The 18695-nt window shown below is 50.2% G+C and overlaps 1 protein-coding gene across 1 annotated transcript in view; it reads right to left on the reverse strand.

Annotated features, from left to right (window-relative positions):
* Positions 1–8551: 8551 nt before the first annotated feature.
* The window catches only part of E2F2 (E2F transcription factor 2), a 43077-nt gene continuing 32933 nt past the window's right edge, over positions 8552–18695 (reverse strand). Inside the window, exons 4-7 of the mRNA XM_083512202.1 lie at positions 18374–18532; positions 16844–16958; positions 14999–15152; positions 8552–13486 (exon numbers count right to left, since the gene is read on the reverse strand). Of these exons, the coding sequence (XP_083368328.1) occupies positions 13239–13486; positions 14999–15152; positions 16844–16958; positions 18374–18532 (676 nt within the window). The 3' untranslated portion in view covers positions 8552–13238. The remainder of the gene's footprint in view (positions 13487–14998; positions 15153–16843; positions 16959–18373; positions 18533–18695) is intronic.

An 18695-nucleotide genomic window follows, 5' to 3' on the forward strand; every position in this document is an offset into this window, starting at 1 on the left:
CCTTTTCAATGCCAGCGGGCACATGTGGTATTTTGGAATAGTGCCATGGGTGCAAGTCACAAAATGGCTGCTGTGGGGTGTGACATAACGCAAGATGTATAAAAGAGCAGAAAAAGGGACAGGACCACAAAATGCTGTAGGTATAGGTATGACCCTCCTTTCAATCAACCACCCACATGGGGGGGGGGAGAGAAGGTACCTGCATTAACTACCACCACATTCCAAGAATGATGCTGTTTATACCTCCCTTCAGGAAAGGTGGATTTTCGATCCTGCCATCCCCCCCAAAAATGTGGGTGGGATTAAGAGTGTGTGTGTGTGTGTGTGTAATGCAGGAGAGACCAAGCCATTGCAATTAGGAGCTGATAAAGAAAAGCAAAAAGTCTCCCAGGCATCGTGGGTTTTTTAGAAGGTATTTACTGAGACTTTTCATGGGCACCTTGAAGGGACGCGGGTGGCGCTGTGGGTTAAACCACAGAGCCTAGAACTTGCCGATCAGAAGATCTGCAATTCGAATCCCCGCAACGGGGTGAGCACCCATTGCTCGGTCCCTGCTCCTGCCAGCAGTTTGAAAGCACGTCAAAGTGCAAGTAGATAAATAGGTACCACTCTGGCGGGAAGGTAAACGGCATTTACATGTGCTGCTCTGGTTCCCCAGAAGTGGCTTAGTCATGCTGGCCACATGACTCGGAAGCTGTACGCCGGCTCCCTCGGCCAGTAAAGCGAGATGAGCGCCGCAACCCCAGAGTCGTCCACGACTGGACCTAATGGTCAGGGGTCCCTTTACCCTTTACCTGGGCACCTTAGAAGGTACTGGTGGGCACACTGGCCCCCATGGGCACCACATTGGTGACGCCTGCTGACCATCCAGTCCAACCTTTTGTTGAATGCAGGAAACCCAAAGCGAGAGCAACCCTGACCTCCCTTGAGGGAGAGGCCACTGGCAAGTCCAGCATTTTCATCATTGCCTGACATGGCTTAGAGAAAGAGGAAGAAGAAAAAGAGAATGACAATGAGAAAGATTAGCAGGTCTGCGTTAATGATCTGTGGGCCTCCAGATGATGCTGGACTACAACTCCCATCATTCCTGACTGCTGGCCAGGTTGGCAGGGGGTTGACGGGACTTGGGAGTCCTATATTTAGCCAACCATTTGCCCCCCATCCCTGATCTACATAATAATCTATAGAAGTCTCCAAGGGACTTACAAAATGTTTGAAAAACATGAACATTAATACAATATATCATATTTTTTTAAAAAAATCCATACAAAACACCTACAAATAACATAGCAAGTGGCAGCAAGAAATCCCCCCACCCCACCCCGGGAGTAAATTAAAAAGCAGATTCCTTGGAGTAGCTGTAAATCCAGCCATTTCTCTGCCCTTAAAGTGTTTTCTGTTCTTCCTTGTTCAGCAGACAGCCACATGGGGGCAGCCTATGTCAATACATCCCAAATACTTCTCCAAAAAGCCTCAGTAATTTGGGGGGATTTGTTTGTCTTGTTCAGGATTCTGTGGACTTGAAAGTGGCTTTGACTGCCAGCTTCGTCTCAGGCTGCATTCAGGCAGCACTTTATTCCATTTTCCTGATAAATTTTCAGGTTTTGTGATCTTTCACACAACGTAAAAAAAGTCGCTTCTGGGAACCCAGCAGCATCCAGCATGGAAGTTCCCCACTTGTTTGTGATAATTGCTTATGGTGGGAGAGAAAATTGTGGAACTAAATTCAGAGCGGTATTCCGGCCTACAGCTCTTTTCCCGGCATTTCCACAAGTGAATTGAGGGAACGAAAGCGCACATGTGCATGAGAGGTGGGTGGCAACATGGTGGTATATTGATTCAAAAGCCATAGTCCCATAAGGCAACAGGTGAGAAAGTAAAGGGACCCCTGACCATTAGGTCCAGTCAAGGATGACACTGGGGTTGCAGCGCTCGTTTCGCTTTACTGGCTGAGGGAGCCGGCGTACAGCTTCCGGGTCATGTGGCCAGCATGACTAAGCCGCTTCTGGCGAATCAGAGCAGCACACGGAAACGCCGTTTACCTTCCCGCCGGAGCGGTACCTATTTATCTACTTGCACTTTTGTGCTTTCGAACTGCTAGGTTGGCAAGTATTAAGTAGTGGGTTGACATAGCAGCCGGCACAGCGATTTCTTCAAGTAGCTCTTTATTAAGACAAGCTGGAATAGAACTGACTGCAACAGCTCAGCCGGCCTGTATTTATAGTCAGCCGGCTGTCAACATTGTAACCACCACAGCCCAGAGTTCCCGCCTAAACTAACTGCCGCGGACCTGAGTGAAAACTATCTACAGACCTGAGTGAAAACTATATACAATATCCCCCTGTTGGCCCAGGGTGAAACTACACTACATAACACCCCTCCCCACCGAGATAAGGCGTTAGTTACAATCGTAATGGTTTCCTTATATACAGCACTACGCGTAATGGTTCCATTAAGCACAAAAGCATATCGGTTACATTTCCCATACTTAGACCAACAGTGATACCTGTCCAACAACATAGTCCTTTAAATAAGTTGGGCGCTTGGAAACTCTGCCAGACCGCCGGGGACTGGTAGCCAAGTCCGGAGGGCCACACAGTTCTCGCTGAGGCTGTGGTGCGACCCTAGGTGGCGTTGGAACCAACTCCCCTGGATCCGCTGCTGTGGGTGGAGCCTCCGCAAGTGGAGTGGTCTGAGTCTGTTCTGAGACGGCTTGGTTCGGCTCCACGCTGGCAGCTTGCGAGGGAGGTGTAGGGGGGGCCTCGCCATCTGTACGTGTCTCTTCTGGAGCCGCAAGCGCAGTTGGGGGCACCTCGGTAGTGTCCAAGTCCCCAACCCTGCGCCTAAGCTGGTCTATGTGCCGTCGCCACAAGCGTCCGTCTTCGAGTGCCACCTGGTACGAGCGAGGTCCAGTGACTCCCACTACTGTGGCTGGCACCCAAGGGATGTCCCCCACATAGTTCCGGGCAAAGACCTGGTTTCCTGGGACAAATGACCGTGGTGCGTTGGCACAGCCTGGGGGTTCAGCCACGGCAAAGTCTGGGTGTAGCCGGTCGAGCGGTGACCTGAGGCGGCGGCCCATAAGCAGTTCAGCAGGACTCCTCCCTGTGGCCGCATGAGGGGTGATGTGTTGCACGAACAAGTATTCAGCGACCCGCTCATGCCAGTCTCCCAGGTCCAGGCGCGCCAGTGCCTCTTTTGTCGAGCGCACCATTCTTTCCGCTTGCCCGTTGCTGGATGGATGAAAGGGTGCCGTTAGGGCATGGCGGATGCCCAGTCCCAAAAGATACCGCTCAAACGTGCCTGACGTGAACTGCGGTCCGTTGTCAGAGACAAGGACATCAGGACACCCATGCGTTGCAAACAGGCCTCGCAGCACCCGGATGACAGCTTCGGTAGTGGTGGAGGGCATCAGGGCGACCTCCAGCCATTTGGAATAGGCGTCCACCACTACCCTAAAGGTCCGGCCGTGAAAGGGGCCAGCCAGATCGATGTGCACCCTCGACCAGGGTGTCTTTGGCGTCTCCCAGGTGTGTCCCTTAGCTGCCGGTGGTGCAGGCCTCGACTCCTGGCACGCTTGACAGGCGGACACCCAGGCAGTGATGGCATCGTCCATATTAGGCCACCAGACGTAACACCGAGCCAACGCCTTCATTTTGACAATTCCCGGGTGGCCAACGTGCAGAGCCTCCAGGACGTGCTGACGGAGTCCCTGGGGAATCACGACGCGGTCTCCCCACAGCAGGCAGCCACGATGAGCTGAGAGTTCATGTTGTCTGGTTGCGAAAGGCTGGAACTCCGATGCAAAAGGCCCTTGTGGCCACCCCCTCCACACCCAGTTGAGCACCCGGCTGATGGTGCGATCCTGGGCAGATGCGGAGGCCACAGTGGCAGCCGATACAGGCGCTGCCGGAAGATCCTCAATCAGAAGGAGCGATGAAGCTGGAGCCGGGTCTTCCACAAATGCTGGAAGAGGGCAACGGCTGAGGGCGTCGGCATGGCCTATCGATTTCCCCGGGCGATGGATGAGCCGGTAGTGGTAGGCAGCCAGGAAAACAGTCCATCGCAGCATGCGTGGTGAGAGGACCGGTGGAGTTGGACGATCACCGGCGAGGAGGCCCAGGAGTGGCTTGTGGTCAGTGATGAGGTCAAAAGTCCTGCCATAGAGGTATTCATGGAACCTCTTCACTCCAGCCACAAGTGCCAATGCCTCCTTGTCGAGCTGGCTGTAATTCCGTTCCGTCGGAGATAGTGTCCTGGAAAAGTAGGCGAGCGGTGCTTCTCTTCCATCTGGAAAACGGTGACTAAGGACAGCACCGATGCCAAAAGGTGAGGCGTCGCAGGCAAGGACCAGCGGCCTGGATTCACTGTACTGTACCAGTACACTGTCTGAAGAAAGGAGAGCCTTGACCGCATTGAAGGCCGCCGTCTCCCGATGACCCCAGACCCAAGGCGTCTTAGTGCTAAGGAGTCGGTGAAGAGGCTCAGCCACTGTGGCTTTGTGGGGCAGGAACATGTTATAAAAGTTCAGCAGCCCCAGGAATGCCTGCAACTCCGTTTTGTTCTTTGGGGTGGGGGCCTGCTGGATAGCGCGGATCTTGGATGTGGTTGGATGAAGACCGGAGGCATCGATAAGATAGCCCAGGAACTCTACCTGTGGAACGGCGATCTGGCACTTCTCCCTCTTTACCTTGAGCCCGGCCTCCTGGAACCTGGTCAGCACGGCACGGAGGCGCTCGAACAGCTGCTGGTGTGAGTCTGCAGACACCAAGACGTCATCAAAATATGGTACCACGCCCGGAAGCCCTTGCAGGAGACGCTCCATAAGGCTTTGGAAGATGCCAGGAGCCACACTCACCCCGAACTGCAACCGGCGGCAACGGAATGCCCCCCGGTGGGTGACGATCGTCTGGGCTTCAGCAGTGGCATCATCGACTGGCAGTTGTTGATAGGCTTGGGCAAGGTCCAGCTTAGCGAAGACCTTACCCTCACCCAGGGAATGCAGCAGGTGTTGGACAACAGGAACCGGATAAGCGTGCTGCTGAAGTGCCTTGTTGATTGTGCACTTGTAGTCAGCGCAGATTCTCACCGACCCATCTGGCTTGACAGGCGTGACGATGGGGGTTTCCCACTTTGCGTGGTCAACGGGCTCCAAAACTCCTTGGGCGATCAGTTTGTCCAGTTGTTCGTCCACCTTAGCCTTGAGAGCAAAGGGAACCCGGCGTGGCTTAAGCTTGATGGGGGCGACTTGTGGATCAAGGCTAAAGGAGATGGGCGTACCAGTATATTGTCCCAAGGTGCCGTCAAAAACCTCGGCAAAGTCTTTGACCAGACCCTCAGTCTCTGCGTTAGAGATGCAGTTGATGCCGGTGACTTCCAGGCCGAGGGCATCAAACCAGTCTAGCCCTAGGAGGCTTGGCCGCTGACCTTCGACCACCACCAACCGGAGCAGGCCCGAAAAATCCTTGAAGGCGATCCGGAACCGGCCAACGCCTACCACGGGAATGTCGTTTCCCTGGTAGTCTCTCAGGTGTACGCGGTGAGAGTCGAGTTGCCTTTTGGATACTCTGGGTACCAGTCTTTTGATGGTGCTCCATGACACGACGGACAGGGCAGACCCGGTGTCGATCTCCATGTCACATGGAGCTCCTTCAATGAGCACCGTGACGTTCAGCTTGCGTCGCGTAGACGAGTCGGTTTGGCCAATCGTGGTTCCAGACGGGCAGCGGCAGTTGGTGAGAGCGAAACAACTTTCCTTGGCAGACTGGAGTGAAGACTTGAACTTGCGAGTCGATGAAGGGGGGGTGTCAGACGGAGCCGATCGGCAGACCTTAGCGATGTGGCCCCTTCTGGAACACCTCCTACAGATGGCGTCTCTGAATCGACACTTGGCACGGGAATGGTCGCCTCCGCAGCCAGCACATTCCGGTTGGCCCTTGGACTTCTGTTGGAGCTTCCTGCGCTCCCGCTTTGTCTGGTGCACGTCATCGTCTTCACTGGAGGATGCCTCCTCACTGCTGGCCTCTTCATGATGCACCGGAACTGGCTCCCTAGCAAGACGCGGGCTGCTGGACTTGCGGATCTCCTGGGCGGAGCGTTCAGCAGCTTCTGAGGCCACAGCCTCCTCAATGGCTTTCTGTAGCGTGAGGTCTGGCTTGGCTAGGAGACGCCGTTGCAGATGGATGTCCCGGACTCCGCAGACGATTCGATCCATCAGGGCATCGTCTAAGTCTCGGAACTCACAGTGCATTGCAGCCTGTCGCAGGGCGGTGGCGTAGTTGTTGATTGACTCCCCCTCTGCCTGGTTCCGGTGGTAGAACACATGGCGGGCAGCAATCTTGGATGGCTTTGGTGCGTAGTGGTTGCGGAGCTTCTCTTGGATCGTGTCCCATGGTGTTGCCTGGACTGCTTCAGGCGCAACCAATGCTCGGGCCGTCTCAAACACCTCAGGCCCACAGAGGCTGAGAAATAGGCCCCGCTTCCGATCCACTGATATTGCTGTCAGCTCGTTGGCTTGGAGGTAGCAGTCGAACCGAGCGAGGAAGGAGTCCCATGACTCAGAGGCTGGTGCAAACGGCGGTAGAGGCACAAGTGAAGCCATGATTCCGATGCCGGCGTGAAGGGCGATGGATGGAACACAGTGCTCTAGCCAGAACAATCAGCTCTGAATTGGTTCTGCCCAGTGATTTCGCTCAGTGATTTCGCTCTGTGATTCAGCTCAGTTCAGAGGCTGGCCGCATCTGGCTGTGCTCTGATGTCCATCCATCCCATCCTCGTCGCCAGTATTAAGTAGTGGGTTGACATAGCAGCCGGCACAGCGATTTCTTCAAGTAGCTCTTTATTAAGACAAGCTGGAATAGAACTGACTGCAACAGCTCAGCCGGCCTGTATTTATAGGCAGCCGGCTGTCAACATTGTAACCACCACAGCTCAGAGTTCCCGCCTAAACTAACTGCCGCGGACCTGAGTGAAAACTATCTACAGACCTGAGTGAAAACTATATACAATATCCCCCTGTTGGCCCAGGGTGAAACTACACTACATAACAGCAAGGATCATTTATTCTTGCGTTTCTAATTAGGAAAGCTAACAGAACAATCCCTGTGTCTGAACGCACTGTCAGTGTTGCCCTGTAGGAAAATCAGCAGAGGGGGTGAATTGGCTTTCCCGGTCATTGCCTCTAGCTGTTTACTATCTGTATCTGCTACGTATTTGAGTTCCCTGCCTTCTGCCCCAATGGGAACCAGCCACTACTAGTCCTAGCTAAATAGGAAGGCTGGTTAAACGTTTCCCGACCAGGAGGACCTAATGGCTACTCTAGTGAGGCAGGCACCTGGAAATGGCACTTGAAAACAGTCGGCTAACCAGGAAACAGCGGTCCTGGTGGCTTGCCGTATGGGCAAGGGACACACGCTGAAGATTTCTGTTCTCGGCCCAGCAGCTCCTGCAAAAGCAGCGAGCGAGTCAGCGCTATGGGTGGCAATCACAAAATGGCTGCCACAGGGAGCGTCCCAGATCACAACATGGCTGCCTGTGGGGAAGTGTGGCATAATGGCTGCCACATTTAAGAGCAGAACAGGAGGCAGGACTGCAAAATGGTGCCAGCATGCTGCCCCACCCCAAATAAATGGGGGGTGGGAAAGGCACCTATATCAATTACTATCACATCAGTTCACCTATCCTGTTTGCAATGGGAGGGTGGTCATCAAATGTCAGCGTCCCACAATGTGTGGGCATGTTTAATGGGGTTGGTTCAGTGTAGGAGAGGCTGAGCCACTGCAACCAGGAACTGAACAGGAGGAGCCAACAGTCCTTCATGTATTGTGGATTTTTTTAGCATTTACAGAGACCTACAGGAGTTACATAGGGACGCGGGTGGCACTGTTGGTTAAACCACAGAGCCTAGGACTTGCTGATCAAAAGGTTGGCGGTTCAAATCCCTGCAATGGGTTAAGCTCCCGTTGCTCAGTCCCTGCTCTTGCCAACCTAGCAGTTCGAAAGCACGTCAAAGTGCAAGTAGTTAAATAGGTACTGCTCCGGCGGAAAGGTAAACGGCGTTTCTGTGCACTGCTCTGGATCGCCAGAAGTGGCTTAGTCATGCTTGCCACATGACCCAGAAGCTGTACGCCGGTTCTCTCGGCCAATAAAGCAAAATGAGCGCCGCAACCCCAGAGTCGGTCACGACTGGACCTAATGGTCAGGGGTCCCTTTACCTTTACTGGAGTTACACTGGTGCCTGAACCCTGAGTTAAAAGTTTGGGACATAGTAATGCATTTCTTTATTGGTTGCATTTATCTCCCACCTTTATTTCCATGGAGTCTCAAGGTGGCCCACATGGTTCTCTCCCTCCTCATTTAATTCCCACAGCAACCCTGTGAGGTGGGTTAGGCTGAGAGGTTGTGACTGGCCTAAAGTCGCCCAACGAGCTTCATGGCTGAGTGGTCTCCCAGGTCCTAGTCTGGCATGCTTAGAAATATCTACCCTCTCCCCCACAACAAAATACAAAAAAACCTAATGACCATGGAAATTGAACTCAAAATAGGTCCCTGCTTGGTTCAAACATTTTATTTCATTTTTTGCTGTTGTTCACAAAACACACATCACCAAGTGCCTCAAGTTTAGAACAAAACAAAACAAAACCCTCACATACATCTCCACCCACCAGGCCAAAAGTTACAGAAAACCTAGAAGTCTTTAAATACTCAGTCCCAAACAAAAGCCACACAGCAGAACAGTGTCAAAGAGGGATTCCATTATAAATACAGTGCAATGATTATATACAACTTTTTACAATATTTAAGACAGGACCAGGGACGACGCTGGGCCCAAATAACATGTTAAAGGCCTTGTACACAGGGGGAAGCACTGAAGAATCAAAACAGGCCTCCCTCTTCTCTGAACAGATGGTGAATTAAGACTAAAGTTGAGCTGCGATTTCATTGTTGGCACATGCTCAACCCATATTACAATCTAGATTCAGAAACTGGTTAAAAAAACCCCAACAACATCCAGTGAAACAGGAACATGGAGCAATAATTATTCTACAAAACAGCCTCCCCCAACCTGGTGCACTCCAGATGTTTTGGACAACAACTGTGCTGGTAGTTCAAAACACCTAGAAGATGCCAGGTCTACACCAAACCACATTTCGAAACAATTGCAGGCAACTGAATGCTGCAGAAATTTGGTATCCCAGAAGGGTTGATGAAGCCCCAAACTCACAACTCATTTTGCTATGTACAAAGTAAAGAACCTCGTCTATGCAAATAAATCACTTAAGACAATTCAGTTCCAAAAGCTTATTTTCAAACAGGTATATAACAGATAGCCCTTAAGTGTCCTTCTGTCGCAGAAAAGGAATGACTACCCCCCCCCCAAAAAAATAGCACTGTGGCATTTCTTACCCAAGGCTTTCGTGCCCATTCCCCCCCACCCCCACCCCAGCTTTCCAGACAAACCTCAAAATAATCTATACCATATTAAAGCGCTACCAGAGTTTAAAGTGAGGTTGGCAACTGGCAACCCAGTGGTTGAATCCAGGATGAATTCATGCTCTGTGTCCCGTTAATTTGGGAGGGTACTAAGAATTGAACGGTGTTCCATGCAACTGGTGTATTTGGTCACATGATGGTGTGATTTCAAAATGCAAAGTAAGCCGATTGGCTAGGCCACCTTAGGATGAAGCCCTTCTTCCTTTCTTTCTTTCTTTCTTTCTTTCTTTCTTTCTTTCTTTCTTTCTTTCTTTCTTTCTTTCTTTACAGTAGCTGCAGGGAACAAACAACTCACTGAAAAAGATAAATAATGTACATGAAATCTTCTCCTCAAAGCACAATTTTCACCCTTTTATGTTTCCCTAATGAATTAAGGAATGGAACACTTTCCAGATATTTTAATGTGCTGTATCAGGAAAAAATGTTTTGCAAAGGAGGGCTGCATTCACTCAACACACTTGTTGTCGTGCAGGGACTGTGTCAAGCTGATCCCTGCTAGTGGAAACAGCAGATATCAGCAGCAGGCCACACAGTCCAAGGCAGCAACTAGTCAGTCTCACTTTCTTGCAATCCACGCCTTCACGCTATTGCTTGATTATTTAGTGCTACGACAAACTCCTAGTCCTTACTGAGGTATTGCACTTCCATCCGCCTAGATTTCAACATGGCAAACTGCTGGTGGGGACTGCCATGACCTAATGCTCCAACAACAAAACAAGTCTTTGCAAGCAGAAAACTAGCATGCCAGAAGAAAAGGGCAGGCGCACACCCTTAACATCCCATTTTCCACATGCAGGAACTTTTAAAAATAAACACAGGAGAACCATATGTATTATGCAAGTTCCTCCTGCAGCCTGAAGTGCTATAGACCTGATGCAGGTTTGCTGCCCCAGTAAAACTAAGCCTAATTCAGCCATGGAAGAAGCGATCACCAGGAGGCAAACCCATGGCTCAAATCCTTTGATTTAAAGACCAGCTTAACTTATTCGTGGAATTTGGTGTCATGCACCATGAGGACAAGGAGTATGTGAGATTGAGGATCTGTTCAAACTGGGATGCAATTTGTGCTTTGAAGATCAGGCAGGCACCAGACATGTTGGCGGATGGCTGTGTACCCTCTGCTGTAAGTTCAACTGCCCAGTTCTCCCTGAACAGCTCTCTAGAATGAACAGCACTCATGGTGACAGAGCTCCAATCAAAGTACTACACCTCTAATCCTGGATTCAGAGTAAATGAGGCTGCAAGGAGGAGTGTTTCCAAATCTCCACGGTCAGCACTGTCACTTACCATGAATACCCAAGCAAAATGTTTGGTTCCAAGACTCTCGATTCATTCCACAAAGAAGTTCTCTCTCTCTCTCTCTCTCTCTCTCTCTCTGTGTGTGTGTGTGTGTTTGTGCGTGTTATAGACAAAGAGAGAGAGGCAGAGAGAGAGAGAGACAAGGAACAGTTCAGAGCAGCAGCACCTCCCAAGGCAGCATGTTATTTGGTCAGGAGCATCAGAACAAATGAAACCATTGTTCCCTGAGAAAGTATGCATCCCCTATAGCAGAGATGGGGGACCTGTGGCCATTCCAGATGTTTTGGGATTACCACTCCCACCAGACCCAGACAGCAAGGATGATGCATCTAAATTGCACCCCAACTTTCTCTCATAGATCATCTAGAGAAACTGGATGCTTGGGCTTGATGGTTCATCATGCTGCTATTTTACACTCGCAGCTGACAATGCATGAAGCGAAGGTGGGAAAGCTCCCCACATAATGTGATGTTCAGAGACTTTCACTAAACGTTTCTGGGGAGAAGAGAAAGATGGTCTTTTCAAGGACTGGCCTGTGTCTTGTCTAGCTCTGCAAGGACATTAAAAAAACAAGAACTGGCAGGACATCAACTTTTAGAGGGCAATGAACACAGCAAGAAGAACCAGCAAGGTTTTGTGCTTGCCAGGCAAATTCTATGCAGCTCCAAAGCTTCCTAGGCTCCTACAGGAATGGGTCCAGCCAAAGGAGCTTCCCTGTTTTATATTTCTTGGTCATGGATGGGACAAGCTTAGGAAAAGGCCTTGCTCGCTCACTTACTAAGCCAAATTAAGGAACTGGACAGCCACCTTTGATACCCAAAGATGACGAGCCCCAATACAATAAGGCTCTGTTAGGCAGGAGGATTTGGTGACAATGGTGAGGTTGAAGATTAAAATTGAACTGAACCAATAAGGCATTGTTGGGGAATCTGCAGTCCTCTCCAGATGTTGGGAGTCCAACAACATCTGGAGGGCCAAAGGTACCCCAATCCCTGCTTTAAGAGTTCCAGTCTTTCCAGCTGAGTTCCTCCAACACCTCAAAGAAGTTGAGCTACTTCATCTGGCGATTATGAATGATGAGAGATTACATCCTCTGGTGTACCTAAATTTGGGAGGGGGGCTACAGTGCAGGGATGCGGAACCCTCTGGCCTTCTGGATGTTCCTGGGACTCCAACTACCATCATTCCTCATCAATAACACTGATGATCGGGGCTGGTGGGAGTTGGAGTCTGACAACGTCTGGAGGGGTCAGACAACTCTAGCGGAAGAAAGAATGCTTTGCCCAAGGCAGAACTGTCTGAAGCAAGGAGAGGGTTCCGCCAACCAGAAATGGCCCTATTTCTAAGGATGAGGCTACCCTTGGAAATGAAGAGGACAGATCACTTTGCATGGCTTAAGTCCAAAAAGTGCAGCTTAGCCTCTCCATAGTCGTCTTAGCAAGGCATGTGCACGGCTTGCTTAGAACTCAGCCTGCAAAAAATAAGCCAACCTCACCTTGTTCTAGCTACCGTAGGAGACAAAGAAAACCTTCCCCTACCCTCCTGATACAGTAGAGAACCTGTGGTCCTCCCAGTCTTCAACAACAAGTCCCATCAGCCCCAGCCAGCCTGGAATGATGGGAGCTGCAGTCCAACAGGTTCCCCAGCCGTACATTTCAGATTTAGAGCATCACATGGTGCATTCTCAGGAGGAAGCATGCAACCTTGCAGCTTCATACCAGAGCGCACTGGAAAGGACGTTTCAAGTTTAATCGGCTTCACCAGGATGGGCTTTTAGCTCAGACACATCGTGCCACAGGACTGATACTTGGGAGAGGAATCGCAGCAGTAGCAGGAGAGTACCCTGTGCCAAGCAGTTGTTAAAAACATTACTTCTCCCGGCAGATTGGCCCATAATTTCAGGGCGCCAAAGCCAAGGAAAAGGGCTCACTTGCACATCTCCTGCTGCTGGGATTAGCGCAGTTGCTTTGCCAGCCAGAATCACACCTGGTGCTACCGATACGGCCCTAAATGGACCATTTCTGCCTTGGAGAGAAATTGGAGCAAAACAAGGAAGCATCATGGGGTCAAGGTTTCAAGGGTCCCTAGGAAAGTCACAGACATGGGCTATTCTAGCTGCTGGCACCACGAGTGGAGTGGAGGGATAATCATCCAGCTTGCAACCTCTGCAGAAGGAAAAGGGGTGGGAGGGGGGTCCGCCCATGGCAGCTGTTGGCACTTCTCATTGGATTAAAGGGGGGGGGGGAGTGTCACGCACAACGTCCACGACGGTTTCAGAAAAGCCTGAGATGAATAAGGATCTCTCGGAGAGCTGCTTGTGGGGGTCTTGGCAGCCAGGTTCCGCTGGGCCCAAATGCAAGCAGGTGCCCCAAGGCAGAGAAGCCCCGAGGCTCTGGAGTGGAGGGAATTAGCACCATGAGAAGGGCCTGGGGATCCTGGGGGGGGGCTCAGTTCTTTAGCAGGTCGCCCAAGTCGTAGGCCTCAAATAAGTCGCTGACGCCCTCGCCCTCCTCCAGCCCCCACAGGTAGTCCTCTTGGTCGAGGGGAGGGGAGAAGGTGACAAAGGGCCCCGCGTCACCATAGGAAGCGGAAGGGAGTTGGTCCTCGGTCTGTTGCAGGAGGTGGTGGGGCAGCTCCAGGAAGCCGTCTTCCCCCTCCATCAGGCAGCTGGGCAGCTCAGTCTTCACGGTCTCGACTGGGGAAAGACACAAAGAGAAGGAAGGAGTGGTGGCTGGTACCCACTGGGAGAAGGGCCTTCTCAGTGATGGCTCCGACCTGGTGGAATGCTCTGTCCCATGAAACTAGGGCCCTACAGGATTTAACCTCCTTTCACCGGGCCTGTAAGACAGAGCTATTCCGCCTGGCCTTTAATTTGAACTCAGCCTGATCTTTTATTATCCTTCTCTTCCCTCCCCCTCCCCTTTTATGAAGATTACCCGCTCTGAGACCCCACAGCTCATTCTCCCCTGGCCTCCTCGCTGGCCCAAGTAGGACCAATTTAGCCAGGGATTATCTAATTGATTTTTGAATTTTATTGTTATTCATGTTTTTATACTGTGTTTTATGCTGCTTTTACAATTAAGTGTTTTAAATTTGTTTTTTAGCCCAGTTTTTGAACTGGGAAGGGCAGGGTATAAATAAAAAATTATTATTATTATTGGGAGGAGCAGAAGGCAGGGAGCCCCAACAGTTTCAAGGGGTTGGAACAATGCCCCTATGAGGAAGGGTCGCAGCACTTGGGGCTTTTTTAGGCAAGAGGTGACATGAGTAAAGTTTATACAATTGTGCATTGCATGGAGAAAATGGGGAGCGAAAAGGCTTTCTCCCTCTCTCAAGACACTCGTGGACATCCAGTGAGGCTGAAGATTCAGGACAGATAAAAGTCCTTCTTTCTGCAGCATATAAATGATGGTACTTCCTCCCACAACAGGCAAGGATGGCCACCAACTTGGATGGAGGATCAGACTAATACACAGGAGGACAAGTTCATGGCTACAGACTATAATGGCTATGTTCTGTCTCCACGATCGGAGGCAGTAATTGTCATGGGCCAGTAGTCAGCCTTACCTGCTGAACAGCAGCCTGAAGGGGGAGAAGGCAGAGTGACTCCACCAGCAGCTGATCAGCCTTCAAGGACTCAGAGAAGGCACTGCTGAGAACCAGCTGGCTTCAGCCTTCTGAAGCAGAGCTTACAGCAACAGTCAGATGCTGGAATGCTTGTAGTTCCCGGCCCTACCTTGCTGCTTCCTGCTCTCCATCTGGACCCTTGGGCTCTGTGTCCATCTGGATTCCCTGATCTGTAGACTGTCTGACTTTGTATGCGGATTCTGCTATCAGGCAAGAGTTCCTTGGAGACTCCTAACCCATCTCCTTGCCTTGTCTTGTTTAGCATCACAGCAGTTTCAGGAGCTGCTGTTGAAATTCCTCACAAGGCTCTGGGGTGGTGCAAGAGTGCAGGGCATTGTAGGAAATGAAAAAGGTGGCCACAAGACCCAACTACTGGGTGCTGCTGCCGGGTTAAGCAGGAAGGGACCAATGAAGGATGCTTTGGCCCAGGGTGCTCTGCCCTGAGACAAGCAAGCCAGCCAGTTTGGGGAGTATTGCTGGAAAGGAGGGGGTCCTGCAGAGACACCTTGCAGAAACCAAAATACAATCCACTGGTGTAAAAGTGCCAAGGCATTGGTTATCCAGACCCCTGAGATTTTACCTTTCACTGTTGGGGGGTTGCTGCTCTCCTGGGGTGCTGGAGCAGGAGCAGGGAAGCTGCCTTCCTTGGCTGGGCTCTCCTCCAGGATTTCCTCAGGACAGAGGTATACCTCAATGGGGCCGTTGTTGCTTTTCAGGTGCAGCTGGACGTTCTCCTGGCCAGAAAAGAGGAAAGCGGTGTGAGACTAGAGAACAACCTGTCACCTACCAAGCCAAACACAACTCACTGAGATCTGGGGCAGAGGCTAGGAAGGTAAGCTATCACACACACCCCTCCCCCAGGAGGCCACATTACATGGGGAATGCTGAAATACCCAGGAAGAAGCTGCTAGTCAGAGTGGACAGCATTAGGGTAGTTGGACAAATAGGCAGTTCAAGGCAGTTTCCTATGTTCTACCAGGCTACATTTTACTTAGGCAACAGGGCCCTACCAAGCTGTCAATAACATGGTAATAGGGTCCATGCCGCAATGTAGGAAAGCATCATTATTCTGATATTGCATTTACAGAAGGGAGGAGGAGAAACTGAGGCTGAAATAAAAGTGGCATGCCTATGGGTCACCTTGTAAGTTCATGAGAGAGGTGGGATTTGAACCCAGGACTTCCTGATGCACAGAGGCGTCTCTTAGCCACTAATGGTATGCTAGCTCTCATCTTGTGAAGCCACTGTTTGAGTTACAAGAAAGGAGATTCCAACTAAACATCAGGAAGAACTTTCTGACAGTAAGTGGAATGGACTTCCTCGGGAGGTGGTGGACTCTTCCCTCATTGGAGGTTTCCAAGCAGAGCTTGGCTGGCCACCTGTCACAGATGCTTTAGTTGAGATTTCTGCATTACAGGGGGTTGGACTAGATGACCCACAGGGTACCTTGCAACTCTACAATTCTAGTATTCTAATGCTACCAAGAGGCAGGCAAAAAAACCAGGAGCCAGTGGGGGCCATCAACTTGGATGGCTTGAAAAAAGGGCTTAACGAGTATTGTTGGCAGGGACATCCCAAAGGCCTTTAGAGACGTATTTTTATATGCAACGGCTGCAGCCCAGACTTTGGTGGCAAAGGCGTGGAAGGAAGAAGCCCCGACAATAACAGGCTGGCATAATAAACTACAAGAATTTGCTGAAATGGAGCAGTTGACAAATAGCCTGAGAGGAAATTCAAAACAAAAATTTATGGAAAAATGGGATAGATATAAGATATATGTTCAAAAATATAGTAAAGGTTCGCTATCTATGCTAGCATTCGATTGACGTTGGAGAGAAATTGAGTTGAGAAACAAGATTAAGGGTATATATTGATATAGGAATGTATTAGATAAAATGTAAAGAAATATACAATAATAAGAGTGCATTCATTTGTTTAAAAAATATATATACAACGAGACTGACAGGAAGTCCGTAGTGTTGGTACAAATATTATTTTGAAATGGCTTTATGTCCTTTTTTCTTTTTTCTATCTTTAGGTACATAAATTTGGTATATAAACTTTGTATGCATGTTGGAAATTATATTATAATATGCCCTGTAATGTAATATGATAATGTATACATACGTGACATAAGAACGTTAATAAAAGAAAGAAAGAAAATAGGGCTTAACAAATTCATAAAGGATAAGGCAATTGATGGCTACTGGCCCTGAGGGATATCTCTAGCCCCACAGCTGGAGGCAGGATGCTTCTGAATATCAGTTGCTGGAAACTGCTCAGGTCTGCCGGAGGCCTTTCCCATGGGCAACTGGTGGGGCCACTGAAAATAAGATGCTGGACTAGATGGGACATTGGTCTGATCCAGCACGCTCTTCTTACATTATTTATACTCTTGCCCCGCAACCCAGTCTTGCAGTCTCACCTCGCAAACGTCTGGCACCTCCAGCCGGGTTTCTGGAGGGGCTCGGACCACAATCACCGTCTGCTCGTTGAAGTTGCTGATGGCCCGGATATCCTGATACGTGACATATGCTAGCGTAGGGCAGGGCCGAAGTTAAAGAAAACACCAGGCACCCATACCCAGAATCAGCTCAGGCAGAGGTAAGCCAACATGTTCTCTAGATGTAGCATGACTCCAACTCCCATCATGCCTGGCAAATGCGTTGGGGACTATGAGTGTGCCCTGGAGGAAAGAGGGTTGGTGTCTGACTCAGGAGAGTGACACAGTGATCTGTGGGCACCTGTACCAGCCAGGAGGCAAGAATCAAGAGGCAGGGGAAACTTCAGTGCTGCACAAGATGGGTCGGAAGATGAGGAAGAGGCAGAACAGACAAGTGAAGGGCCAGGTGCTTCCCCACCCTCTCCTGCACCACTGTCCCTGGAACCAGGAGGGAACTGAAAAGAGAGGAGCAGAGGAAGTTGCCACACAGGCACAGTCTCTGGCTGCATGCATGCAGCCCACCGGGGGAAGATATATAAACTGGTGGAGGGGAGTGGACCCATGTTGATGCTACTGCTCTATAGAGTGAGGACCCGGGAATAACTGGATTGGGGTGCATAGGTATCCAGAGCTGTAGAAGTGACTGTAAGTGTTATCTTTGACAATAAAGGCTTAATCCACGCGACGGTCACCTCCAGATTAGATTATTGTAACTCGCTCTATGTGGGGCTGCCCTTGAGACTGACCCAGAAACTCCAGCAGGTGCAGAATGCCGCAGCGAGACTCCTTATGGGGTCCTCGCTGCGAGATCACATTCACCCAGTGCTATACCAGCTGCACTGGCTCCCAGTGGAGTACAGGATCAGGTTTAAGGTGCTGGTTTTAACCTTTAAAGCCCTATACGCCCTAAGACCCTTGTACCCTACGGGACCTTCCTCTTCCACGGAGGAACTTACGATCTTCAAACAAAAACATCTTGAAGGTCCCAGGCCACAGAGAGGTTAGGCTGGCCTCAACCAGAGCCGGGGCTTTTTCAGCGGTGGCTCCAATCTGGTGGAACGCTTTGCCACAAGAGATTAGGGCCCTGCGGGACTTGACATCTTTCCGCAGGGCCTGCAAGACAGAGCTGTTCCGCCAAGCCTTTGGCCAGGGCACAGCCTGACTCCCTCCTTTGGCAATCTTCACAGAACTCGAGCCCAATGGCTGCCATCAATTTGATTTGAAGTAATTTTTTAATGAAATGATTTTAGAATGTTGTATTCTTTTATTGTTGTTAGCCGCCCTGAGCCCGGCCTCGGCTGGGGAGGCCGGGATATAAATAAAAATTTATTGTTATTATTATTAACCATTTGCCATGAGTATTCCTTTGGCTGGGAAGCACCCTTGACGCCATGCTATCTGGGGCTGATAGAAGCTGGAATCCAACCATTCTCATGAGAGCCACATTGAGCCACATTGAGCACCAGACTCCCACCCAACTTCTCTAGAACCTGCCGGCCCTCAAAAGGATATCTCTGATTTGTTTCTTCATCTGTCAAGTGCTTTAGCTGAAGTGTGCATTCGTGGATGAGCTTGTCTAGCATCCTCTCAGTCTTGGAGAGCTCCGTCAGCTCCTGCCGCAATGCCTGCTGCTTCGTTGCCACAGAGGAGTCCTCAAAAATCCCTGTTCCCCTGGGTAGCAAATAAAAAGATACACTGAATGAGCGCAGAACTGCATTTTGCTGCATTCAAACGAGAACTTTATCATTATTTTAATTTCTTCAACAGGATTTATTATATACCACTTCGTCGTCAATAGCTCTAAGCAGTTTACATAGAATGTGCGTTAGAACCA

Source organism: Podarcis liolepis (genome assembly GCF_965112155.1).
Source record: "Podarcis liolepis genome assembly, chromosome: 7".
Taxonomy (NCBI): Eukaryota; Metazoa; Chordata; class Lepidosauria; order Squamata; family Lacertidae; genus Podarcis; species Podarcis liolepis.